We start from the raw sequence: 27517 nt of genomic DNA on the forward strand, positions 1-27517 counted from the left end.
AATGTGGTGCCAACCACATTAGGAATAGATCTTCCCATCCCAGTTCATCTAGATGATTCCTCACAGACATGACCCCTGAGATTTGTCTCCATGGTAATTCTAAATGCCGTCATGCTGTCAATAAAGGTTGACCATCACAGCTGGGTTGTTGGCTGTTTTTTAAGGACTTCTAAAGTTTTTCTTTGGACTGGGGAAATTAGCCTTCTGTTTCCAGTGCAGTGTACTAGCAGAAATTGGTTGTAACTATCAGAAATTGTGAAGACTCTTTGCTGTGTGGAAACCTCACTTTGCTCTCTGTGAAAATGACCAAGCTTTGCGTTCTGACTGTGAGTCTGTGAGTTTCCAAAAGGCCACCCTTGCTCAGAGTTATTTTAAAAGTTCTCTTCTGGTTTTGTTTTGTTTTGTTTTGTTTTTTAATCCATCTTGGGTCCATCTGGAAATATTTAAAGCTTAAATGTCCTGGTGCCATTTGTTGAAAACTCATCCCTCCCTTGGAATGCAACCTTCCCCAGAGAGCCGACTTCTTTATGTATATGCATTATTTCTATACTGTTCTGTTCCAGATGCCAGCATTACTGTGCTCTAATTATGGAGGGGTGGTCTTATCTTTCTCACTGCTCATTTCAGAATTTGCTGGAATAATGTTTTGGTGTGGTTTTTACAGTCAGGATGTTGCTTCTGTTCCCAGATCCTTCTGGTACTTTATTGAAATTAATTTAATTTTTGTGGACTAACAGCAAAGTTTCGCCATAAAATGTATCATTCACTGGACATGGTGGTGCACAACTTTAATCCCAGTATAAAGGAGGCAGGGGCAGGCAGATCTCCGTGAGTTTGAGGCCAGCTTGGTCTACAGAGTGAGTTCCAAGACAGCCAGGGCTACACAGAGAGACCCTGCCTCAAAAACAAACAAACAAACATGTTTCATGCTGGAGCAGGGCCTAGTGCTCCATCTGCCTGTGTCTCTGGGAAGGGTCTTCCATTTTTTCCCAGTGGGTCTGTCTTAGCTATTTTTATGTCAGCTTAACACAAGCTAGAACCATCTGAAAGAGGGAAACTCAATCCAAAAAACACCTCCGTAAGATCCAGTTGTAGGGTATTTTCTTGATTAGTGATTGGTGGGGAAGGGCCCAGACCCTGGGCTGGTGGTCCTGGGTTCTATAAGAAAGCAGACTGAGCAAGCCAGTTAGCAGCACCCCTCCAAGTCCTCTGTGTCTTGTCAGCTCCTGCCTCCAGGCTCCTGTCCTGACTTCCCTCAGTGGTGGTCTGTGAGCCAGACAACCCTTCCCTCCCCAGCTTGCTTTTGTTCTGTGTTTCATCACAGCAGCGGTCACCCTCGGACAGTCTTCTCTGTGATGTCATCATTTTCCCATACTTCACCATCCTCGGATCTTCCCTCCAGCATATGTCCAGGGTGGCTGCTCATTGACTGTGGCGTGGCTGTGATTTCTATACGGTCATCTTGTTACTCCCCTCTGCTAACTCCATTTTATTCTCCACCCTCTTCCCGTACGTGTATGGGTAGGTGGATAGGGGTGTGTGTGCGTGTGCGTGTGTGTGCGCGTATGCATGCGTGTGCGTGTGTGCGCGCAAATGCGTGTGTGTGTGTGTGTGTGCGTGTGCGTGTGTGTGTGTGCGCGCGTGCGTGCGTGCGTGTGTGTGTGTGTGTGTGTGTGTGTGCGCGTGCGTGTGTGTGTGTGTGTGTGTGTGTGTGTGTGTTCAGGCCAGAGGTTGTTGACTTTTGAGTTGCATTCCTCAGGTGCCTGTTGACCTTTTTTCTTTCTTTTCTTTTCTTTCTAAATTGGTCTGGAGCTAGTCACTTAGGCTAGCCTGGCAGGCAGCTGAATCTGGGGATCTATATGTCTCCATTTCCCCAGTGCTGTATCTAGAAGCACATGTCATCATGCCTAGTTTATTTGTTGGCTTATCTACTTTTAATTTTGTGTATGTGTGCATATGGATGTATGTGTATCCACATGTGCATGTGTGCATATGGCCCTGAGACATAAGAAATTGGTTCTCTGGGAAGGATAGTGTTTCTATGAAGGAAAGTATGACCCCCCACCCCAGGAGAGGTTCTGGATACTTAGACTACCAAGTGGACAAGAAATGAGGAGGGTCCCAGCTGAAGGATGTGGGCCACAAGAATATCAGACATTGTTTTCTGGAATCTGCCTGGCTTGGCCCAGGAGCCTGGTGAGCCTAGTCAGAGGACTGGAGCCACACACATCCTGTGCCGGCCCTGCCTGGCCTTCCATCCCTATCAGAAGGGCCCGTGGCCTTCCTTGACCAACTGCAGTGTCTTGTTCCAGCCAGATATTCTGTTTGGAAGGTGACAGAGCCAGGCATCCCCTGAAACTAGGTGGTGGGTATGGAGGGCAGGTTCCAGTGACTACAGGCCTCCCTGGGGACCTTGTGTGTCCTTCATGTTCATTTATTCTTGCACTCAGAAGACCTTATTAAGCTTTACCTTGTGTTGAATACATTCTGGGTTCTGGGGGCAGACTGGTTATTTTAATTATTTATTTTATTTTGGTTGTTTATTTTCCTGTCTAAGAATTCACAGCTGAGTGCCACAGAAGATAGGCCTGCCACACCATCTGTCTTCATGGTCAGAGTCAGACTTCCTGGCTTCCAGTTCATGGGTCACCACTCCTAGCTATGTGGCCCTCAGGGCACTGGCCAGTCTTCTTCCGTGGCTCACTGTCCTCTTCACAATTGGTCCCTCTCAACCCCCTGGAAAGACTGGGGCACTGTGCTGGTAAAGCTCTCAGGGTGGCGCCTCTGCAGCCTGAGCTTTGCAAGGCCTTCACTAACTGAAAGCCCCAGATTGGGCTACAGTTTGCGGCACTGCCGGGCTGGCTCAGTGTACTGGGAGTGCACTGAATCATCATTTCTCTGGGTAACTCCTCAGTTTTGCAAAGAATGGAGGAAGGGCGAAGTCCTGAAGGAATGTGGGCTGCAGCCTGAGCTTGGTCACGTTCAGCCGATGGGAAAACAAAACAGACAGCATGGCAAAATAATCAACCTGGCACCTTGGTGAGCACACTCTTCCTGCCAGGAGTCCAGGTGGGCGTAGATCTCAGGAGGCCAGCACGGCCCATGTCTGCAAATAAATGATGCATGACTGGAAATCTGAACAGAGCAGCCTGGAGATGGGGGTGCGGTAGAGGGGCAGGGTCCTGCGCTGGCTCCTGGAGATTGGGGGGGAGGGGCTTGACAGGACCATGGTCTTGTGCTGGCTCCTGGAGCAGTGGTGGTGGTGGTGGTGCAGGAGCAGGGTCATGTGTTAGCTCCTGGAGATGGGGAGCGTGGGGGTGGAAAGCTTGGCAGGAATAGCAGTCCTGTGCTGGTTCTGGCTGTGTGTTCAGGCCAGAGCAGTTACCATGTCCATGTTCCAGACTCCAGCCAAAGGCAAGGCAAGCAGGCAAGGTTTCTGGGTTATAGGCAGTCCTAATTTGCTTTCTATTGCCGTGATAAGCACCACCACCAAAAGCAGCTTGGGAGGATGCTGCAGGCCGCAGAAATATGTAAGGGCTGGATCCCAATAGTCTTTGATAGGAGGAAAAGGTTTATTTGATCTTACAACTTACAGTCCATTGGAAGGGAAGTAAAGGCAGGAGTTGGAAGCAGGAATCTGGAGGCAGGAACTGGAGCAGTGGCCATGGATGAGTGCTGCTTACCAGCATGCTCTCCATGGCTTGTTCACCTTGGTTTAGTATAACACCCAGGACCACCTGTGAAGGGGTGACACCACCCACAGTGGGCTGGGCCCTCCCATATCAATCATCAGTTGAGAAAATGTCCCCATAGACTTGCCTGCAGGCCAGTCTGATGGAGACATTTTCTCAGTTGAGGTTCCCTCTTCCAAAATGACCCTAGCTTGTGTCAGGTTGGCAGAAAACTAACCAGCACATAACACCATTGCTCTCCTAATACTAGGCCTGCATGTGGTCATGTCACCAAATGCTTACTCCATGTTGGACTCTGGGTCTTGGGCCTATGCCCTGGGGGAGCTGGGGAAGACTAGTGTGTAGTGGATAGCCATCCCTGGGGGGAGACACCGCCAGCCGCAGCCATGAAAAGGAATATGTAAAGACACTGCTAAGCCACAAGCCATGTGGCAAAGTATAGACTAACAGAAATGGGTTAATTTAAAATAGAAGAAGCAGATAACAAGAAGCCTGCCACTGCCATACAGTTTCTAAACAATGTAAGTTTCTGTGTGCTTTCTTGGTTGGGTCTGAGCGACTGTGGGACTGGCGGGTAAGAGAGATTTGTCCTGGCTGTGTCCTAGTGCCTCCTGAGGGGAACTTCTGGTCAGTCCCTCCCAGGAGTGTAGACAACAGAACTCTTACAACCATGTGCTCAAAGCATATGCCCTGCTTTAAATCTTTCTTCTGCCTACATGGTTCTCTATGTGGCGACATAGAGTGGTGACACCTCATTTTTAAAACTTTAAAATCACATTTGTTTGTTCTGGGGTGAGATGCATGGAGGTCAGAGGTTCTGACAAGACTGGATCCAAAGACCCTGTGCACCTGGCAGCAACAGTGATGGTGCGGGTCCTCTCCCTGCTGGGGTTTCTCTGGAAACAGAACTTGGTCTAGGATGTGAGTAGGAGCAGCTCATCTAGGAAGTGGTCCCAGGAAGTCTGCTGCATAATGGGGAAGAGAGGCAGAGCAGGAAGAAAAGCCCCAGAGAATGGTCATGAGAGGGCTGTGCCATGGGTAAGTGAGACCTAACCCTAACAGGGGTCTGTGTGGCACTGCAGAAACCTATGAAGCATGTCAGCCCTCTGAGGATGGAGTGTGCACATCAGCTCTGATAGTTCATTGGTTGGAGGTCGCCTCTGGGTGGAAGGAGCATTAATTTTATATTACTTCCAGTCTGTCACGTGGGTAGGCAAAGCCTATTCAGGGACCAGAAGGCCCCTCTGAACTCAGGAATGGGATGATGAGACCTTTACAGGTGAACCTGGGTTCATGGGTTGGACACCAAGAGCATCTGCTAAAGCCTTAGCAACTACACACCTGGAAGGGAGAGAGAAAGCTCAGGGAGCACGGTTCTGAAAGTCAGAAGCTCAGGGAGCACAGCCCTGAGAGTCAGAAGCTCAGGGAGCACAGCCCTGAGAGTCAGAAGCTCAGGGAGCACAGCCTTGGGAGTCAGAAGCTCAGGGAGCACAGCCCTGAGAGTCAGAAGCTCAGGGAGCATAGCCCTGGGAGTCAGAAGCTCTGGAAGCACAGCCCTGAGAGTACGAAGCTCTGGGAGCACAGCCCTGAGAGTAGGAAGCTCTGGGAGCATGGCAAGGAGAGTCAGATTCCCAAGAACAAAGGCTTGACTTCAGCAAGGAAGGAAAGAATGTCAGAGAACAAAGAATGAGGCTCCAGGGAGCCTGGGGAATCAGGGAGGAGGGAAAGTAGAGCAGGGGAGCCTGGGTCCATCTTCACGGTGTGACTGACAGTCTAGGGGACCTCAATTGGTGAGGCCAGCAGACACAGTTCAGCAGGGAGAGGGGCTCCCATGCAGGAAGTCTGGGTGCTTTTGATTGGTATACATGCCCAAGAGGCCACACCCTCTCTGGGATACTGACCTCCTCCTTGAAGGATGGCAAGTGTGAGCCACTCACAGAGTCCCCACCATTGCTCATCGTGGGTTGATTGCTTTGGTCTTAGGTTTGTTAAGGCTGAAAGAAGAGGAGAAGGTACCAGAGAACCCAGGACCATCAGCCTGTGACTGTAGGCAGCAACAAGTGCAGGTGGTGGCCACAGGTCCACAGCTATCATCTGTTGTTGCTGCCAGTCAGCCAGGCTAGAGACCTGGTTCAGCTTCTGTGGGTACACCATCCTACTCCCCCTTCCCACATGTAGCCCACCTTGTCCACAAATGGGGGACCCAACCTATGCCTCAACAATGTCAACTTCAAATCCCAGCTGTATGTGTTCTCCTGTGACTCCAGATGTGTCTGAGCTTGGGATGATACAGTCTGCAGTGAGGAGGAAATGAGGCAGAGGTGGCAGTGACTGCTGGTCATCTGAGTGACAGTCCTTTATACACTGGCTAACTCTGTAACACCAACCTGCTGCCCATCAACTCATTCTGACACTCTGGGGTCAGGGTTGGGTCCTGGAGTTTCAGGCTCCAGGCTCTAGCAGACTTAATGGACTAGGCTTGGCCACCCTTCCTAACATGCCAACATAAAGAGATGAGTAGTGGTGAGAAGCAGAGGAAGCAGAAGTGGATAGAGGGGTCCTGTGACCCTGAGCTCATCTTCAGGATATTGACATGAGCTCCAGGCTTAAACAGAGAAAAAATTAGGGCAGATTCCTCCTTCTAGCTGGAGGCCAGTGCAAACTAGCACAGACAGCCCTTGAATTCTGTCCCCAGGTAGCCCGGGACTCATGTGGGGCCCACCGGGCCAAATGGCCTTGATACTGGGTCTGGAGGAGACAGGTACCATGCTAGCCTTCTCTGCAGGTCCATGACCGCCTGGATCGCTACTGCTGTGGCTTCGAGCCTGCACCCTCAGATCCCTGTGTGGAAGAGGGACTCCGAGAGAAATGTCAGAACCCAGAAGAGCTACGGCTGGTCCACATACTGGTACGTTTCTTCTGCATGCACAGTGCCTTGCCATGTGAGCACTGGGTACACCTCTCTCCTGCAGAGGATGCTCCTAATGGCTGGACACAGGGGTTTCCCAGTCTTCTTTCTTTTCTTTGCCAGCAAACCTTGGCTGAAATAACACTTCTAGGAAGCCAAATATATAAAACAGACAAAATGGACGTTGAGAATGCAGCTGAGGTGGAATGGGTGTGTGTGTGTGTGTGTGTGTGTGTGTGTGTGTGTGTGTGTGTGTGTGTGTGAAGCCCTGTTTTCACTGCTCCTCAGGACACTTAGGGAACTTTGAGGTCTTTCAGGGATTTGAATGGAAGGAAGAAAACATAGACAGAGGGAATGCTTTGGTCCTGAAGCCTCAATTGCTAGGGATGGCTATGGGAAGTAGCATGGGATTTTGGAGACTGTGGGAACAGTGTGTGGTTGGGAGTGTAAGCCAGAAGAGATGGCCTCTTATTGCCAAACACCAGATTTTAAAAGTGTGTGTGTGTGTTCCCGTGAGTGCAGGCATGTGGATGCCAGAGACTGACATCAGGTATTGTCCTTATCATTCCTCGCTTTAGTTTTGAGTCAGGGTCTCTCACTGAACTTGCCAATCCAGTTGGACTGGCCTTTAGCAGACCTCCTCTCTCTTCCTCAGCACTGGGATTGCAGATATATAAAACCTTACCTGGCTTTTTTATGAGGTTCTTAGTGTTCAGCATGGTAAGCCCTTTGCCCACTGAGCCATCTCCCCAGCCCCATGCCATACATATATTTTTTAAGTACTAGAGAATTCTGTCTTGCTTGTTTTAGTGTGGAAAGGATATAAGAGATGCTAAAGACTCTTCCTATGAAATTAGGGTATGGCCAGTGATCTATAGAGATAAAGGACATAGTTGAATGTTTAGGGACAGATGGAAGAGATGTGTGTGTGTGTGTGTGTGTGTGTGTGTGTGTGTGTGTGTGTGTGTGATGTAGCATGAAGCTTTTGACCCTGTGGAGTATGTTTTTTCTTTTGCACCTTCCAGCCCAGTTCCCACCCACGCTCCTGACCCCACTAGCCACTAGACCAGGAATGAGCCCCTTTGCCTTGTAATTTATAAGGTGCAATTATGGCTCACTGCTATGGGCCCAGGTTTGAGTTTTCCCCAGTTGCATATTAGCTGTGTGATCCTGTGTAAATTGCTTAACAGTTTTATGACTCCTGCGGCTGCTGAGACAATCCCCAGAGATGGTACACAGTGCTGGTGTAGAGTAAGCCCTCAGCTACGGGACCATGTGGACAAGTGGGGGGATTGTGGCACAGACAAACTGACAGAGTGGTACTAGTTACACTCTGATTGTACCAATGGCTGCCCTTGTCCGTCTTCTTCCCCTGAGATCCGGAGCAGTGATCCATCTCACTTGGTGTACATAGACAATGCTGGCAACCTTCAGCATCCTGAGGACAAGCTGAACTTCCGGCTGCTGGAAGGCATAGATGGGTGAGGATCCAGGGCATGGGGTAGAGGTTTGAGGGATGAGGCTTGATGGCCCTGCTGTAGACTGTGGAACCTCAACTACAGTCCTCAGATGGCCAAAGTCCATCAGACCAAAGTTGGATCTGAGGCTTCAGGGGCTGAGGAAGGCTGAGAGGGGCTATAGTCATTGGACCTGTCCCCCCAGATCCAGAGGGCTTCTGGTTCCTGCAGAATACCAGCTGCCTTGCTTCAGTGTCTGAAGGCCAGCTCGTCCTGGATCTATGTGAAAGAGCTAGCCTGGGGATCTGTCCTTCCTTGTCTATTCCCAGTAAGCAGCTCAGCCTTCTCAGGGCCTTTTGGGGCCCTAAGTGTGCCCAGCTGAGGCCAGAGTGGTAGAATTGGTTCTCCAGGCTTCACTGTAAGACGAGGCCTGAGAGCAATACCATTGGCTTTTATGACACAGCAAGTCACAGAATCCTCTGACAAGGAACTAGCATGCACAGACCTGGCATTTCCCTGGCTCATTTTGCTGGGTTCCCTAGGGGGCAAGTTCTGGGTTCATGTGGAGACTCTCTGAGCTCACTTACGCCTTTCCTTCCTTGCATGGGCTCTGGGACTTCGGCCCCAGGTTTCCCGAGTCTGTTATGAAGGTTCTTGCATCAGGGTGTCTACAGAACCTGCTGCTCAAGTCGCTGCAGATGGACCAGGTGTTCTGGGAGAGCCAAGGTGGAGCCAGAGGTCTGAAGCGCATCCTTGAGACACTGGAGAGGCGAGGGCAGGTCTTGCTGAGACACATCCAGAAGCACAACCTCACGCTGTTCAGGGACAAGGACCTGTGAGCCCATCTCTGTCTGGGCAGAGCACATCTTGCTGGAGGACTTCCCACAATGTAAGCCTGAGCTGGTGAGTGTTGGCCATCGCATCGACAAATGGGAAAAGGCAGAAGCTGGAGGAGCCTATGGTGCCTTCCTGCTGGGGAGGTGGAAGACCTTCAGCCTCACACTCTTCTCTGCATCCTCAGCTCTGGCTATTTACTCCCATGCAACAATAAACGTGTTTAAGAACATTCTGTGAACCGTTCCCTGAACATGTACGTGTAGTGCTGTGTGAGGTATGTAGGCATATGCATGAACCTGGAACTTCATGCATGCTAGGCAAGTACTCTACCAACTGAAGGCACGTGCCCAGCCAGAGAAGCTTATTTTTTTTAAGATTCATTTTTAATTAAAAAATTTACTTTTAGGTGCATAGGTGTTTTGCCCGCCTATAAATTTGTGCACCATGTGCGTACCTAGTGACTGCAGAGGCCAGAAGGGACCCCTGGGACTTGACTTAGTTGTGAACTGCCATGTGGGTGCTGAGAATTGAACCTGGGTCCTCCGAAAGAGCAGCCAGTGCTCTTAACCACTGAGCCATCTCCCCAGCCCCTAATTGTGTGTGTGTGTGTGTGTGTGTGTGTGTGTGTGTGTGTGTATTACACATGTGTTTGGGTGCCTGTGGAGGACAGAAGAGGATAATCAGACTGCCTAGTATGAGTGCTAGGAACTAAACTCCGTAATCCTCTATGAGAGTATACTCTTAACCATTAAGCCATCTTTACAACGGCAATAGGGAGAAGCCCTTTATAAAAACTGAATTTCCCTTATTACCGTAGAAATTATCTCCATTTCAGTGTTAGCCACTGCATGTTTTATGGGCTGACCTTTCAGTGTAAGAAGTAATAATTTCAGTGTCTGTCCCTTCCTTGGTAGTGTGTTAGAGAGCTTTGACCCTGAGCTGCGGGTGCTCAGCCCTTTCTGTTAAGCTTGTCTGTTTCCTCTCAGTCTGCCTTCCACGGCTTGACTGTCTATGTGAAGTAGGAAGCTAAGTCTATGCAGTCAAATGTGTTGATTTTTGCCCTTGAGTCTCCCGGGCTCCTGTCTTCTTAGGCTGTTTTCCTTCAGGTCACAGAACTATCATTTGTGCACTTTCACTTCAGTGTGTTTATGTGAAGTCTGCATTTGAAAGTGGCTTGAGTTAGGGTGTCACTGAAGCTTCCTGGTGCCAGACTCTGTTCAAGTGTCTATTCTGTCCCCCAATCTGAAAGTATACTCTTCTGGTAAGTTCCCAAGCACACAGAGGCCCACTTGTGAACTGTACTATGCCTTGCTGATAGTTTCTTAGCTCCCTACTTCAACAGGACACTGTTCTAATCAGTCACTTCATTCTGTCTGGTAGTACAAGTATCCACTTAAAAATATTTATTTTGTGTATGAGTGTTTTGTCTGCATGTATGTCTGTGTACCTCATGCATGCAGTGCTGGGAACTCAAGTTGGGTCCTCTGGGAGAGCATCTGATGCTCTTAACTGCTGAGTAATCTTTCTAGTCCTCTAGATAAATATTTATATGAGCCTTTGAGTGGAAAATCAAATTTTCCATTTTATTTTTAATTACTCTTTATTTATGATGTTGTGTGACCTTCATTGTTTGTTGGTTTGTTTTTGGGAGGAAGGTTGAATAACAGTTAGCGATATTTACATCTTACTCCTGACTTTAATGAGAGCATGTCTATGGTTTCACTGCGAATTGGGGAGAATGCATGGCCAAACACTACCCAGGTCAAATGTGATTTTCGTGGCTATCCCCACGGATGCACTCCTCTTCATAGCCTCTGTGCAAGACATTGCCCATGCAAGGTGGGCACAGCATGCTCCCTTCACAATCCGGGTCCTATCCCACACTGTCATCTCCTTTGACAATCAAAATTAAAGGTCATCTGGGTACTCAGAGCCAACTTTGCTTCCTGTTGTCCAAGACTTGCCCAAAGGCTATCTCCTATGAGCTGTCAGCCTAAGGTGGCTCCTAAGGCCACCCCCAAATATAGGCAATTGCCACTCTGTTGCCCACCAGTGCTAAATGATAAAACCCTACAGTGGAAGACACCAAACACCTGTCACAGGGCAGAGAAATCAAGTTGGACCTGGAAGCTTCCTCACTGCCCACTAACCCTCACAGTATTATAAGAGGTGTTAGGTAGGCTTCTGGGGGAGGATAACCACAGTCTTACCTGGCTGCAGGCTCTCTTTGCAACACCACCAACCGGCCAGGCAGGATGAGTCTCTACTGACACAGTAGTGGCAGGTCTGTTATGGGGGCAACCACTGCTTTCTGATTGGATTTGAGGACCGTCCCACAGGAGAGAATTCAGGTTTGATGTTACAACCTGTTCAAAAGCCTGGTTGGGAGGTCATGGGCTCTAATGGGGAAGCTACTGCCATTACGTTTCATGGCTATGACGCGCCTATGAGATTGTCTTCTAAATACCTTTCCATGCCTATGGATCTGTGATGCTCTCAGCTCTGCCAGGGCCTGCTTTGGCATTGGCCAGCAGTATCTGGAGACTCATAACTGGTTAATTGCTGAGGGTAAGTGACTGACTACTGAATGCTCATCCCTGGGCATCTATCTCACTCTCTCCAAGGCTCAAGAAGGGGTGGTGGTGGTGTGGAACACTGACTTGTGGGTACTCTTGAATACCCAGCACCTGTGATGATCAACACAGGATCAGGTCCACCTATACCCACCATGAGATGGGATGAGCTTGTGCAGCCTCATCCTTCACTGAGGAGCATAGCTAATGGATGGAGGGAGACATTTTCTTTAGTTGGGCAGTCGATGGTAAGGCCCTTCAAACAAACCCTCATCCATGTGCTTCTAGGCAACCCTAATGAAACTCATTGGCTCATATAAAGACCCACTCAAAAGGACATGAAAATAGGAGGGGTGTGTTGGAAAGAGGAAAGGCTCAGTAGCAGGGGAACAGGAAAGGTTAACAGGCTGAATAGGACTGAAATGCATTATACATATGCATGAAGATGTCATATGAAACCCAATACAAGGTATAACTCATATATGGTAATGACATTAAAAGACTTGACCCACGATGTTCATAATCATTTAATGACTGCTCCAAACACACCTGTCACTCAGCTACAGGTGAAATTCGCAGAGACTGTCTGCCTAGCCCACCAACTACATGACCACTGTTTTTAGAAGCCAGGATCTGTACCAAGGCCACGACAGAAAACAGCACGATCAATTAGCAAGAGCAGATCCCTGGGACCTGCCTGTGCCTCCTCCTCACCACAAAGGAATTCCTCCTGGGTGGGAATAATCAAAGTGGCAGAGGGGGCATGCACCACCTCTTCAGGGCAAAGAATTCTGCAAACTCCATACCTGCAGCAGTAAGACCCTGGGAGCAGGCCTAGCCCTGGCCTACTCAGTAAATAGATACGTCATCACCATAGCTGCCAGCAGGGCTTCGGCCTGGGAAAGCTGAACAGCAAAGGCCACCCTCCTGAGGCCGGGCCATGGCCTGCTGGCTACGTGCTGCACACCAGCACATCTGCAAAAGGCCCCAGGAGGCTCTTGTTAAAGATACAGCGGACCCACACCAGGTAGGTGGTAAAAGGCTTGATGTTCTCTGTGAAGGTGTGATTCTGCAGGGTCAGCATGTAAGGTGCATACGTGTTCTCCCCTTGCTCCTGCAGCCACACCTCATACTTCACCTCCCTCACTTTTAGGTACTTGAGGTTCCATGGGATCTGCCAGGACACAGACAGGTGGGCCTCAGTGGCACCCTGCACAGACGCCTGGCATCGAGCCTCCCGCACCTTGCCTGGGTACAGGCTGATTGTCCACCTCTGCCTCCGCGGCCCTGGCCGGCCCTTCACCACACGCCGAATGGATTGCATGAGGGACGGGATGTCCACCCTGGTGTCCTGGTAGATTCGGAAGAGCCATTCTGGGTTCCGGCAACAGAGATGCCGGGGGACCTCTCGGCTCTGTAGGATGCGGGCCTGCTCAGCCCGGTCCAGGTGGGTGATGCCCCCTTGGTCCCAGGGCCGCTCAGGGTGTGTGACTGTGTTCTCTCGTATCATGTTTCGCCAGGCTACATACTGCAGGTCCATGCCAGGCAGAGTGGCCAGCGTCTTATAGGGGGTGTAGTGGTCAGGGTTGACAGCATAGGGGAAGAGTTCGACTACGGTGGCCCCACGGGGCAGGAAGAGGGCCGTGACCAGCTGGGCCCCATGCATGCTGACTAGCATGGAGGCATTGCTGACCAGCCGCACAACATCAGCAAAGGTGTGGTCCTCCAGGGATACTGTCACGGTCTTCATCTGGAACTCTTGTGCTAGCTCCAGCAACAGCTCTGCCTCGTTCAAGATGAGTCTGTTCTGGGTGCGACTGAAGACCAGAATGTATTCCTCACCCAGGGGTGCCCCTGCGTGGCTCACATTCAGCCTTTCGGTCATGAAGCGGGTGAACTGCCGGATCTCATTGCCTGAGACGAGGATGTTGGCCTTTGGGCCCTGGGGCTGGACAAAGCCATACTGGTACCAGGTGGTGACCTTGGAGAGGCCCACAAAAGCATGGGAAAAGCAGAGCAATCTGCCCAGCGTCTTGAGCTGAGCGCGAAGCAGCGGCTGCTTGGGGCTAAGGAGTTTATAAAGGTCAAAGTGGGCGCCCTCGCCCCAGCCCTCCATGAAGAAGAGCCGGGCCTCCTGGGCCAGGCCAGGGAACTGCCTCAGCGTGTAGAAGAGGGGGAGCAGGTCGTCATGGAAGACATGCATGAGGTTATCGGGGTTGAAGCGGTTGGCAATGAGGGCCACATCAGGCACGAACACTGGCTTTGGCATGAAGCGCAGGGCTGCAGCGGGCAGCTCCACAAAGTTGAAGTATTGGGCATTATGGTCCTCCACAGTGGACAGGTCCAGCAGGGCTGGCTGGAAGCGCCGGGAGCCCAGATTGGGCAGCATCACGGATGAGTTGCCATGGAAGAAGATGAATTCTTCAGCCTCATTGGAGTAGCAGAGCCACTTGAAGCGACATATGCGGTCTGTGTGGGTGCGGCCTGTGCACACCATGTGGGTGCCGCCCTCCATGAGGATCTGCAGGGCCTTTGGGTAGTCAATCCTCAGTCCTGGAACTGGATCCAGGGACTGCTGTCCGAGGGCCAGTTCCTCCTCTAGGGTGGCCGCATGCTCCCGCAGCCGCACATGCTTCCACAGGACTGCAGCCAGCACGGACACCAGGAGGGCATTGAACACTGCAGAGAGGTGCATCCTTCTGCCACCGAGGGGCCCTAACGAGATGACGGCTGCTGGGCAGTGCCACAGCCCAGGTGGGCTTCACCCATCCATCCCTATGTGTGCTGGGGACAAGAAAAAGCCTGTGAAGGGAGAGAGAGGAGTCAGCCCAGCCAGGTGTCTCAGCACACTCCCACTGCATGCTCCTCCCACACCTGCTTCAGCAAAGCTCCCTGGGAGCAGCTACAGCCAGACATGAAAAACTAAGCGACTCTTACTAAAAAGCAGCTGCAAGTCCAATGACAAGTTCTAGGCTTTTTAAAATGTCATGTGTGTGCATGGGCACATGTATGCATGTATGCTTGGAGGCCAGAATTAAGTGTCTTTCCTTGATTGTTCTACACTCTGTATTTTTGAGACAGGGTCTCTCACTGAACCTGGTACTCACTGATTTAGCTAGACTGTCTGGCCAGTGACCTCCAGGATCCTCTGGTCTCTGCCTCTCCAGGGCTGGCATTACAGAGGTAAGTAGATCCTCATGCTTAAGTGGGCAGACACTACTCAGTCATCTCAACAGCCCCGGGAGCCATTTGTTTAGATGAGTTACCCTTCGAATCACACCAGCATCACTCAGCCGCAGAGCTGGGAGAATAAAGACGCTTTTCAGCTGTTGCAAGAAGTAACAACCCCTCTGCCTGGATGAGCACCCGTATGCTAAGTAGCACCTTTTTCAACAGTAGCAGCTGGTGGAATCTGTTCTGCTTTACCGTGAAATACCGTGTGGTTTCATCAGTCTCTGAGGATGCCCTGTGAAGGAAAGACATTACCACCACCAGGGCTCTGCAGAACTTCGGCAAGGTCCAGGTTTTGGGCCAACATCTATCTCCAAACAGAACCCCTTATGTTTGGAGTAGTACAGTAATTAGTGCCAGTACTGAGACACAGTAAAGGCCAGGAACATTCACTCCCTTGGCCTGGGTGGCCTTTCTTTTGGAATTCAGGCACTCTTTAGAAAAAGCAAGCATTTGGCAGCCCCGTCCCAGGCTTTGGTGGTCAGAAGTGACACACTGGTTGAAATTCAAGTCCTGGCACCCAGTTGTTTTCTGATGTACAAATGGCGCCATTTCATCCATTAGATTCTCTGATAAGTTAGGCTTCAGTGCAAGGAAAAGGAAAGGGCTGGGACACTCGATGAAGCACATGTGCATTCCAAGGTACACTGCTGCCATCATGATTCAGAGCAAAGGCTGGCCAGTGCTAGGCAGACAGTGTCCCTTACATTACTGCAACTTGAAACAGTGTTCTGTCACTGTTAGGTCAGCATAGGGTGGTCATCTCCATCGATGTTGGTCTTCCTAAGGAGTCTTCAGTGTGTCCACAACTCCTCTGAGCCCGTGCTGAGTCTCCTGGGACCCAGAGGAGGCAGAGACACATAGCTCTTAAGGTGCAGAGAATTCACCTTTGGAGCTCTGGCCCGACCCAGTGACATGCTGCAAAGAGGGATCAGTCAGACTGGGGAGAAGCAGCCAGTGTGTGCTCCTGCCCAAGGGACAGGAGGGCAGGGGTGTCCCTTGGCTGCCATCTGCCAACCGTAAGCAAACTGGCTTGAGGGTACAGACAGTATGCTAAGGTGGCACAGCAGGAGACACAGGGGACCCTGGTGATGTTTCCAGGTCTGCTGTGAGAGAACTTTCTTCATCTTTAAAGCCAGACTGAGTTGTGGTTCTGGCTTCTCACAGACAACCACATGCCAGGAGGGTACAGCTTTCTGAGTGATGTGCTCAGACCCAGCAGAATGATGCTGCAGCCATTTCCCTGTGACCCTTCTGTGTATATGAGACTGTCTCCCTAAGACACCTCCAACACAGCAATCCAAACACTGTTACAGAGGATCAGCAGCTTGACACGGGTGCCATCTGCTGGACACAAGCAGGACTGCAGCAACCTGAGGTAACTGGAGAGACAGGACTTGGCTGTTTCTGGGCTCTCAGGAGGTGGACCCATCCCAGGGCCTGCCAATATGGCACTAGCAGGGGTCGGGACAGACATAGAATATGCCATGAAGACTTCACTGGGCATGTCAGGTTCTGGTGTTACCCTTTCAAAGGGGAAAATGTGAAGCTTTAACGAGAGAAAACCTGCTGAACCGTGTGTTCTAAAGCATGGGGTGGACTGACTGGGTTTCAGCCAGCTTTATAGTCAGGCAACCTGAATCATGGCTGAGCGATGGGAATCCAGTGATCAGAACTGGGCCACCTTGGTTAGCAACCCACACTCCTCTCTGCTGGGACTGTGTACAGACTTGTTCTATATGGCTCTGGGTCCACCCATGGGGCTAGCTGTTCTGGCTTAACCTCTCTCAGTATCTTCCTTCCCCACACTCTCTCAGGTGAACCAGGATGGAGGACAGACAATGGACTTGTTCTTCATGCTTGATTTAAATCTTCTGGGGAGTCTTATAACGGATCCCTTAAGATGTCACTGTGGAGAAGCCAAGGTGTGGGGCGGCCAGTGGTCACCATAACATCCTTCCTGTCTGTCCCACATTCTCCTGCATCACCTTACCCCTACTGCATTGTAGCATCCTACCTAGGCCAGCAAGATCAAAAGTTCTGGCAGAGTCAGATCTCAGACAGAGGCAGGGAGCACTTTAATAAAAACAAATGGGACTGCAAGCCTCCTCGGGTGAGAGGCAGGGGCCACTGGGGAAACGTATCCTGTCTCCACCCACTGTCCCTAAAAACCTATGCTGGTTCTTTAGGGTCTGCAGGTGAGCATGCTGTGCGGGCTGAAGGACACACCCACCCTCTGGGCTCCAAAAGTGCCCAGAGCCTCCCATCAGACGGGATCTGACAAGATGGAGGGTCTGTGACGTGGACATTCCACACAGAGAAAGAAGAGCCTGTCTGTCTGTTTCTGGATTGTGCAGGCCCACCATGTGCATCCTGAAATCAGCCTCAAGCCTGGCCAAGGACAGAGAAGTTAAAAAGGGCTAGCTTCAATCTCAACACTGTTCTAAGAAATGGCCTCAGAGCTTTAAATGGACTCTAACCCCGATTCTACCCCTTAGCCAGAAGTGGCTTCTGTGGCCCCTCCCTGCTCTGCTGTGGAGGGGACTGTAAACAAACTTGTATGTGACTAGTGTGTAAACGTGTGAGGGTGTGCATGCACATGTGTGCACATGCCTGTGGAGGCTACTGGTGGACAAGTACCTTCCTTGATGGCTCTCTACCTTATTCTTTTTAGATCCGTTTGCCTGCGTGGATATCTGTGCATCATGAACACTTGGTGCTCTTGGAGGCCAGAAAAGGACACCAATGCCCTGGAGATGGAGCCACATATGGTTGTGAGCCGCATGTGGAAGCTGGGAACCAAAGGGGTTCTAAGAGCAACAAGTACTTTTAACTGCTGAGCTCTCTCTCCAACCCCCTCTTATTTTTTGGGTCTCCTCACTGAACCTGGAGCTCACCAGTTTGGCTACCCTAGCTTGGCTGGCCAGCAAGCTCCAGGGATCTTCTTGTCTGGCTCCTCTCCCCTGCCCCTAGCACTGAGGTTACAGATATTACAAGTCACCGTGCATGGCTTTTTATGTGAGTGCTGAGAATTCAAATTCAGTTTAGTTTACTCAAGGAGCCCAGACAACTAGAAATAACATCTAAAAGATGCCCACTATGGAAGGGAGCCACAGCATTTCAGCACCCCTTTTTCCTGATTTGGGGGACTCGGGAGAGGAGCTGGAAAGCATCATTCACACCTGTCTCATATTTCTCGCCATGGTACAGACTGGTCTGTGCAGTGGGCCTTCCTTCCAGGAGAGGTGAGGAGCAGAGAGCTGAGGATGATGCCCAGGTGAGGCAGAGTGTGGGAGATGGACTCACCCTCCATCTCCAGCAAGAAGCCAGGCTCTTGGTGAGTCCTGTCCCAACTTGACAGGACCTAGAATCACCTTGGAGACAAAACATGCCTGCAAAGGCCTGAAGCTGTGACTCAGTGAAAAGCTGTGTCCTCAAATCTTTCATGACAAAAGACCTTAGAGTACTTCCTTCATCAACCCAATGGTAGGCACTGGATGGATGGGGACAGGCCCAATACTGAACATGACTAACCATCAGCATGGTGTACTACCAACAGAGGGATGGACACCAGCCAACATTGCTGAGCCAGCATTCCTGCTTTGCAGGGCATCAGAGGGTGGGTGGATCATAGCAAGTGAACCCAATTCTCCACTGATCTTACGTACAAGTCAGTGTGTGTAGGTGAGCAATACAGTATGTGTGTGCTTGCACGCAAGGCACACATGCTGAGGAGCAGTAACAGCTGCTGGGGATGAGGTGGCCATCACCGCACACCATCCTCCTCCCTCCAGACATCAGGGAGGTAAGCTATCAGTAAGGAAAGCAGTTTCCTGTCAATTCCCATTTGGTGACCCCTCTGCTTTACTATGTCACATGGTCACCTGACCTGGCTTTTGTTTAATAATTCCCACTTCCCAAAGGCTAGCCCATAATAGTCCCCAGAGGAGGAACAAGGTCAAGTGGGTACAGAAGCTCATATGCAGACAGAATGGGCCTCACGGCCTAGGTTGGTTCCTTTTCCTCTTCAAACCTCTCCTCATCCGTGGACGTGCGCACTGTCTGTCTGCTACAGGAAGTATGGTTAGGATGAATTCAGTTTAGTGGCTCAGGACAGAGCTCGACAGAGTGAGACTATGTGTCCACAAAAGCCCTTAAATACAGCAGACACAAGGATGCTGACACACCTTTCAACAGCCCAGCAGTGAGGGTGAGACCGAGTGCTGACAGGACTCACCTGCCAGCCTGGACATCGAGCGTGGGCACAGTCTCCATTTCCTGAATGCCCTGGCCAGCCCCAGCCCCAGACAACCACACATGGGCCTAAGGTCTGACATGGAGGAAGCATCCCAGGATTCCTAGACTAGTCACAGCTGCAGACTCACAGATTGGGAGCCAATGGGAAAGTAGAGCCAGGGCAGACCACATGACCTGGGGCCTGGGGCAGTGGAGGGACCGTTAAAGCTCAGCTTGCTGAGAGCTTGGCAGGGCAGCAGTCGCCTTAGGCTGGGGTAACTAACCACCATGGGCTAGGTGGTTTAAACAACAAACATACCTCCTCACAGTACTGGAGGCTGGAGGTCCAGAATTAAGGATCCTGGGTTAGGACAGGTCAGCCTCTCACAGCAGTCTTCTGATTTCCGCAGATAAAATGTGAAAAGCCCTCATCTGTAATTTCCAGCAACTGTACAAACTGAGTGAAGACAAGGATGGGGTGACCTGTTAGAATCAGGTGTGCATCGGTTCATAAGCTCTGGTTCAACGACGGCAACCCCAGCACCTAGGCTCCAGCTTCAGGACCGTCAGAAACAGCTCTTCACCTGTCGCTCCCCGAAGAGCAGGGCTACCGGCAGGAGGGGTCTGGTCTGCCAGCTCCTGCCAGGCCTAGGCTTGCACAAGAACCAGTGGCCCAGGCCAGGAGAGGTGGTGGGACGGTTTTACACTAACATTATAGCAATCTGACTTTTAAAAGCTGCCCGAATTTGTTGCTGAAATGGTGGAATCCTTACTCTGACACTGAGAAGTATTTTTACACAGCATGTGTTGGCTAGGGCTTAACTGTGGAAGCTTCAGGTGGCACATGGCGTCCCCCTTGCTCTGAGTGGGTAAACTCAAACACACTCCATAGGGGCGGGCTGCCCTGTCACACTCCACAAGGTCAGGCTGCCCCTCGGGACGATCTCTTCCACTTCCCCCACCTTCCTGTTCACCAGGTAGTTAGTTACATGATGGTTGTATGTGTACCAAAACTACATATGACCCTAAGGAGAAAAGCTGCACATTTTAAGCACACTGGACTTCCTGGGAAGGGAATCATTCCTTCAGGAAGATGCAGGCAGCCCAAGCATCTTTGTAACATGTAGCAATGAACTATAAAGGTGCATTGAGCAGCTCTGCGTTCACATGATTGAGGTTTTGTTTTGTTTTGTTTTTAGAGTTTTATTTTTAATTGTGTGTGTGCACATAAGTGTAGTTCCTGTGGAGGTCAGAGATGTTGGGTTCCCCTGGAGCTGGAGTTACAGACATGAGTGAGCCAGCAGACACGGCCAGGATCGGAATTTGGATCCTCTGCAAGAGCAGAATGGGATCCTAACCACTGAACCATCTCTCCAGCCTTCACTGTCTACCCATTCACATTCTTATACTAACACCTTGACCTAGAAAACACCCTCTTGAACTCAGAGCTGGAGACTGAACCATGTGTCAACAGCTGATGTAACAATGAATGGGTCTCAACTCCAAGAGGCTCAAGCTCCTTTGCCCTGGTGTGATGGGTGATTAGCCTGCCCTTCTTGTGCTGGTAGGAGGGCTCAGGTGAGCTGGAGGCGGACTCAGCCTCCCCTGCTGGCCTGCAACCCTCTCACCAGGGAACTGTTCCCTAGTGATACAGACATCTGCTCACAGCCTGGGGTCCACCTTCTTAGCATGAATGGGTCACTGGAAGCTGACTGGGCCTAGGCTCACACAGGGCACAAGGAGTATGGTATCACAAGTTCTTAAGGTGAAAACTGCAGGGAAAAAAACCACAAATTTTGTTCTTGCTTTTTGTTTTTCAAGACAAGGTTTCTCTGCACAGCCCTGGATGCCCTGGGGTCTATGCAGACCGGGCTGGCCTCGAACTTACAGAGATCCACCCAATTCTGCCTTCTGAGTGCTGGGATTAAAGGTATGTGCCACCGCCACCCAGCTCAAAACCAATTCTTACAGGGACTACCCAGACCCCAAAACGTCCATGTCAGGTGGGACTTGGACCCCATGTGAGACAGAATCCATCAAGACTCCAGGAGATGCCCATGGTAGGAAAGACAGTAAAAAAAACCAGAAAGTATGCCCAGCACACACAGGTATAAGAGACCCAAAGAAGCTCTACCTGGGCCGGGCAGTGGTGGCACATGCCTTTAATCCCAGCACTCGGGAGGCAGAGCCAGGCGGATCAAGGCCAGCCTGGTCTACAGAGTGAGTTCCAGGATAGGCTTCAAAGTTACACAGAGAAACCCTGTCTCAAAAAACCAAAACCAAAACAACAACAACAACAAAACAGAAGAGGCTCTACCTGGAGGTGGGTGGATGAGTTCTGGGCAAGGTCTTAGAGGGGTATGGCTGGTGCTGATCACTATGTTCGTGTGTCCAGCTCTCCTGGACACAGCAAACCACAAGACCTCTAAGTCTTAGAGTGCCTTCCCCACCTAAGCAGAGCCCACGCCACACAGTTCAATGAGAACTCCAGGCTTTGGGGTAGAGACAGCAGGATGTGAGGCTGCCAGAAAAGCTGGCTTCACCAGGGAGACTCCTCAAGGGGACTTGTAAAGCCCTTTGTAGGCAAGCCACGTAAGAGTTGTCAGACCTCCAGGGAGTCTGCGACCCTGCCTTAGTGACAGATTGGGCAAGTTCCCTTGGTCTGTCACTGTGTTGTTGCTCTCAGCCCCTCTGTCCTAGTGATGATGGCACTATGGTAGCTAATACCCACTGGCTCGTCACTGGGTGCACGGTCCTGCTTCACCTCAGTGACAATTCTCATTTATATTAAAGATAGTAGAAGAGAAGGGAGGGCAGGAAGCCGCTCAAGTACATATGAGACTCCAGGGCGGGGCTGGCCATGGGACTGGCTCTGGTGTCTGCAATCTCCTTATTTCACAAGGAAACAACTCCAGCTTACGAAAGCTGCTCAGAGTACAGAATCTCCCCCAACCCCCATCTAGATTCTTCCTAAGTTGACACATTTCTCACACTCTGTCACTTACAAACTCTTTTCTCAACTGTTTAAAATTAAACTAGATACCAGGTGTTGTAGTATATGCCTGCAACCCCAGCATTTGGGAGTGGATTGGAGGATTTAAGACCAGCCTGGATACTTACCAAGACCTTGTCTCAAAAACAAAAAACAACAAACAAAAAAGTTCTGGTGACATCTCTCCCGATAGTATTAAGTATACATTTGTGAGAACAATTTTCTCTTATATAATGCAAATTAAGAAAATTAATATTGACAATACTGTTGTTATCCACGGTCCCTATGCTGTGTCCAAAATCCAACCCAGGATGAAGAGAGTCACATCTCTCACCTCTCTATCTGGGATACCTTCTTAGTCTTTCCTATGACTTTGACAGTTTCTTTAAAGTTTGTTTTTATCTTCCACGTGTTTTTCCTGCATGCACGTACAGTGCCCATGGAAGAGAGGGTATTGGAACTAAAGTTATGAATAGTTGTGAACTACCATGTGGATGCTAGGAATCAAACTCTGGCCCTCTGCAAGAGCAACACATGCTGTTAACCTCTAAGCCATCTCCCCAACCCCAACCTTGATAGTCTTTAAGCCAGATAACTATTTTTTTCCAATATGTGCCTCAATCTGGGTTTAATCTTTCTTATCAAGTTCAGGATATGCACTTCTGCCAGGAATCAGTCTATATACTTGACCCCCAGTTCACACTGTGAATCTCTGTGAGACACTCACCTTGGGGCAGCCCCGTGGGGAAAGCACTAGAAATTCTACCAAATGTAGGATACTTAAAGGAACAGGCCCCTTCCATGGGGAAGGAAGACCCAGAAGCCCTTTAGGGTTGTAGAGCTTGCTCAAGGGGTAGGGTCCAACTGTTCTACTCTTGTGGCCCACATATGCATGAACCAGAATTCTTTCAGTTGGGCTCAGGAACCCATGTTCTGATAAAACTTCCAGATGATCCCACCATGTGCTTAGTTTTCATATAAAGTTGTTCTGACATCATGCAGTTCTACCATCCTCTGAAGGAATTTGCATTAGCCACAAAGAAATGGTGGATCCAGCAAAGGATCTCCCTCTCTGTTACTAAAGGCTAACTTTGCTAACAAGACTTTCGAGCTGAAGTTCCACGATAGTGCCGACTGAGACAGCTTCCACACTGGAAACTTCCTAGAAAAGCTTCCTGCACCTGATCTTTCCCGCTTGTGGTGTGGAAGTAGTGCAAAATGAGGCCAGGGAAGAAGAGGGTATTCTAAACAGCTGCCAGTGTGGGACACTGATGATGCCACATCATCCTGCCAGCCAGCTGAGAAGGCAAGCCTCTTAAGAAAGAAGCGCCTGGACAGCATCTCCAGGTCCTTATAATACAGCTGCCATCACCCTTCTCAAGGCTCTGGGACCAAACATGACTGCAGCAACCCACAGAAAGCTATTTACTACAATAGCACACAGCAGGGATCGGGAGGCAAGGGTCCTCATCTCCTTCCTTAGTGTGGCTTGGGCCCATGAGCACACTGCATGGCCTGGAAGAAAGGGGCCTGCAGCACAGGCGGTCTGATTTTCTGATAGACACATTGGGTCTGAGGGTAGGTACTGATGAGACTGAGACGCCATAGAAAATGAAAGATTTATCCACGCTGGCCAGATCAGATTGCTGGCCTCTGGTGCAGAGTTAAGGCCAAGGCTACCACCACCTCGCTTCCCCTACTATGCAGGAATTGTCTGGAGTCTCAGTCCCTTCCTGTATGCCTCACACAGCCTTCCAATGCAGGCCTAGGGGTCTCATGTCTTTGCTTTTCTATCTCTAACTCCTTTGGTGGTGCTGGGGGTCAAACTCCGGGCTTCCTATGTACTAAGCAAACCACTCAACTACAGACCCAGCCCTTATTTTCTCTCAATATGGAAAATCGCACCTTATGGGTAGTTACATGCTTACAGTCTTATAGCCCAACTAAGGTCAACTCGCCTAACTCCATGGGCCACTTTTAAGTCCCACACTCCGTTTCACCACATCTGACGGAGTCTCCAGTGTCAGGTGAGCGGGAAGAACTCGGAGCAGGGGGATTTTATGACTCAAGGGCAGAGCAGGTGTGGAAGGCTCTGGAAACACAGATCCACAGGCTTTCCACGGTAACTTAGCAACCCAAGGCTTCTTGCTATAATTACTCTTCCAGCCAGGCAGAGAACACACCTGGCTGTGGCTGGTGGCTTAGCAAGCTGTGGCCATTCTCTCGTCCTAAACAGAGTCTAGGTAGCAAGCTGGGGTGACGATTATCCCCACTGCCCTGGTACTGGGCTGAGAAGGTTTAGTCATCAATACACAATTATAAAACCACTACCTTTTAGAACTAAAGGAGCCTTTGGAAACAAATTCTCACAAGTCTTTATTTTATAAGTGAGGTCTCTCAGGCAGCCAGGGCTACAGTGGTCATATGGGGTCACGACTCTCTCAGCTCATACCCACAGCTCTGCTCCCCAAAGCAGAGCTCTGCCTGAGACGCACACAGCTCTCTCTTTCCAGCAGATAAACAAGGGTTTTCTCCCAATGAAGCCTTCTAGGTCCTACCCAGGCTGCAGACTCACCAACCCATAAGGTCCAGGGATGAGAGCCAAGGAAGCCTTCCTGCAGGTTGCTTCTTCCTAATGCCTCACCTTATCTCACTCAGAGGACCACCTACCTCCTTTAGCATCACCACTGATGGGACAGCAGGACATGTGGAGCCAGGTTCTAACCCAAATGTGTGGCCAAGAACCCACTGTAACACCAGAAATGCCTGTGGTGGGCCCTAACTGGGTTCCAGGACAGGAGAGCCCACAGGCAGCAGAGGAGAAAGGAATGGTCCAATCAGAGATGCTAGGTTGAGTTCCAGCCCTGACACTTAGCAGCTAAACGATGCTACACCAATCACCACCACCCCCCCCACCCCCCACCCCCCCCCCCCCCCCGCCCCAAGACAGGACAGTTTTCTCTGTGTAGTTTTGGTGCCTGTCCTGGATCTCAGACCAGGCTGGCCTTGAACTCACAGAGATCCACCTGGCTCTGCCCCACTAGTGCTGGGATTAAAGGTGTGCACCACCACCACCCAGCTGCTACATCAGTTCTTAATCACCGCAAACCTCTACCTCCAGTCTGGGAGACAGACACTTCTATTACTTCACTGTGGAGGAGGGGGCAGGTTTGTGGATTCAAAGTGCCATCAGAAGCAAAGCACTACAATTCTTCTCATAGAAATTCTACAAGGACAACAGTGGAATTACCACCTGTTTACTGATTCATGCCAAGTGTTCTACATATGTGATCTCATCCCTGCTACAAACCTAAAGTAGGTGTTATGAACCCTATTCACACTAAAGGGCATAGGCTGGGGGCTGTTATATGGGTTGTTTAGTACCACATAGCTATTATGGGATATAACTGAAGTTCAAACTCAAGCCTGAACTGCAAAAGCCCATGGTAGCATCTTTGGATTCTCCCTCCCCTCCAATATCTCATCCAACTGGAAAAACGCTGGGGATCATTTTAGCAGTTCCTGAGGGAGAATGTCCCTCCAGCAACCAAGTTGAGACAAGTGACAAGGCCCCCTGGGAGTGGAGTATTGGGTAATTTAATGTTCTGGCTCTCTCAATATTCTCTAAAAAGAAGCAGAAGGATCATAGCTTTGGTGTGCCTGAGAAACTTAACAAAACTTCAAAGCAAAGAGTGAAGAGATAGCCAGGGGGGGGGGCAGCTGTGGCTCAATAGCAGGTCACTGCCCAGCACGCACGAGGCTTTGGATTCAATCTTCAGCACTGAAAACCAAAAACACTGGAGAGACCCTGACAGTCCAACACACCAGGATGTTCACAGCTACGGTGAATCTGCTCACCAGCACCCTCCGTTTCCTCTACCCTCTTCTGTAGGCTCTCAGGGGCTCTGAGCTCTGAAGTGACCTGCCAGCCACCTATGAGCATAAGGGACCTAATTTACTTGGAACTCAGATCCTTCATGTCAAAGGGTATGCTCGTTGAGCTCCCAGATCCTGGCAGCCTGACAGCAGCTAGTTTGTGGAAAAGTCAGGGCCTGGGACTAGAACTCACAGTGTTCAGGACCCAGACAGAAAGCCTTGCCATGGAATTCTCACAGAAGCTCTGTGAAAGTTTTTTTGTTTTCATTTGTCTATTTGTTCTCCACTCTATTTTACAGAAGATAAAGGAGGGACCTGTGGAGGCCCACAGAGGTTTCCTAGTGAGAGCTGAGCTTGCTTTACCCAGCAGGGCTGCATAAGGGGATGAGTTGACCACCTGCATGGTTACCAGGTTTGGAAGGGCCTGCACTTGGCTGTGCTAGGGGAGGTCTTTTGCTCCACCCCTTGGTATTTCTATAAATAGCCCTTTAGATCCGGGCCCTCCCGAGGCTATCCAGTGTTTCTGTTTCTCTCCCCTCTATATTTCTAAATCTCTTATCCTTCACTCCTCAGAAGTACCCAGGAAAAGGTGGGGGATGGTCCCCCACAGGGGTCAGAGAAGACGAGTGAGTTAATTAAGGGGACATGGCCAGTAAAGGATCCAAGATTTCAACGTGCAGATACCAAAAATGAACTGTGCTGTTATCTGTCCCATAATCCTGAGAGCCTCTTTCCCAACAGGCTCTGGGGGCTGGTTGGCATAAGGTCAAAGGATACTGGCTGCTCATCACTTGCGGCATGACTTTGGTGGAGGGTCCCAAACTTTGACCCAGGACTCCCACCAATGACTGAGAAGATGCGTTCCTACAGGCAAGCACATCAGGGTCCTCCTTCAGTGGCTCCCCCGCGGCATTGTCAAGCAGGCCAGACAAGCTCCTCTCATTGATTGCCCGCTGGTTCCCTACGGACCCAAGGGTCAGCGACAGGCCGGGCCAGGTACCGCTTTAAACGCAGCTGGCACGGCCCAAGCCCCTCTGCTCACCTCTCCTTGCGCCACCTGTGCCAAAAGCGCACCATCCTTTCCCAGGCACCAGCGTGGGCGTCCCCGCTGTCAGCGGCTGTGCAGGCTCCAGCTGGAAGGTCTAGGGCGCTACCCGGGGCAGGCTCACAGGCCCACCCCTCCAACCTCTGCGCCTGCTCCAGGCGGCGTCCACCTCCCCTGCAGCCCAGGGCCCGGCACCAAGCCCGGCCCGGCCCAGCGCCTCACCTGAAGCCCAGCTCTGCGCCCCGCCTGCTTGGAGCCCCGGGCCCAGCTGCGCCGCAGACCCCGCGCTGCCCACCTGACGCCCGGGTGTCGCAGGTGTTCACTGTGCGCCTGCCCTAGTGGAGAGCACACACACTCGGGAGCCAGAACGCGTGCGCAAGCCGCGGGATCCGCCTCTCTGGCCTCGGCCCGGACCACCCCTTCGGCTTACGGAATCCTGGGAGTTGTAGTTTTCAACTCCTGCACGAGCCTGGGAAGACCAGAAGCTCTACTTGGTGTTCATTTTACCAAATTATGGGAGTTCTGATAATAAATTTAAATGCAAGATACACCAGTATCCATGTCACCTATTAGAGGAAAAATAATAACTTGACGTACTTTTAAGACCCGTGAGGAGGCTGGGAAGATGGCTCAGTTGTTGAGAGTGCTTTCTGCTCTTCCTGAGGTCCTG

The 27517-nt window shown here is 50.6% G+C and overlaps 1 protein-coding gene and 1 long non-coding RNA gene across 12 annotated transcripts; one reads left to right on the plus strand and one right to left on the minus strand.

Moving 5' to 3' along the window:
- Positions 1-1995: 1995 nt before the first annotated feature.
- On the plus strand, positions 1996-9123 carry LOC118586607. Its single transcript, XR_004945392.1, has 4 exons — positions 1996-3039; positions 6478-6600; positions 7978-8081; positions 8686-9123. It is a non-coding gene; the product is annotated as an uncharacterized LOC118586607 (long non-coding RNA).
- A 2852-nt stretch (positions 9124-11975) lies between these two features.
- Pomgnt2 (protein O-linked mannose N-acetylglucosaminyltransferase 2 (beta 1,4-)) lies at positions 11976-27232 on the minus strand. 11 transcript variants are annotated; one of them, XM_036192617.1, is made up of 5 exons: positions 27070-27232; positions 19254-19391; positions 14852-14933; positions 14575-14768; positions 11976-14269 (listed from the first exon to the last, which is right to left on the minus strand). In XM_036192617.1, the coding sequence occupies exon 5, from the start codon at positions 14160-14162 to the stop codon at positions 12420-12422; it is 1743 nt and encodes a 580-aa protein (XP_036048510.1). In that variant the 5' UTR covers positions 14163-14269; positions 14575-14768; positions 14852-14933; positions 19254-19391; positions 27070-27232; the 3' UTR covers positions 11976-12419. The 11 variants fall into 11 exon arrangements, with proteins under 11 accessions (XP_036048510.1, XP_036048516.1, XP_036048514.1 ...); XM_036192623.1 differs by lacking the exon at positions 27070-27232 and adding exons at positions 26671-26763; positions 26845-27063 and having other exon boundaries at positions 14575-14933; XM_036192621.1 differs by lacking the exon at positions 14852-14933.
- Between the last annotated feature and the right edge of the window lie 285 nt (positions 27233-27517).

This window comes from Onychomys torridus, chromosome 7, assembly GCF_903995425.1.
Source record: "Onychomys torridus chromosome 7, mOncTor1.1, whole genome shotgun sequence".
In the NCBI taxonomy this organism is placed as follows: Eukaryota; Metazoa; Chordata; class Mammalia; order Rodentia; family Cricetidae; genus Onychomys; species Onychomys torridus.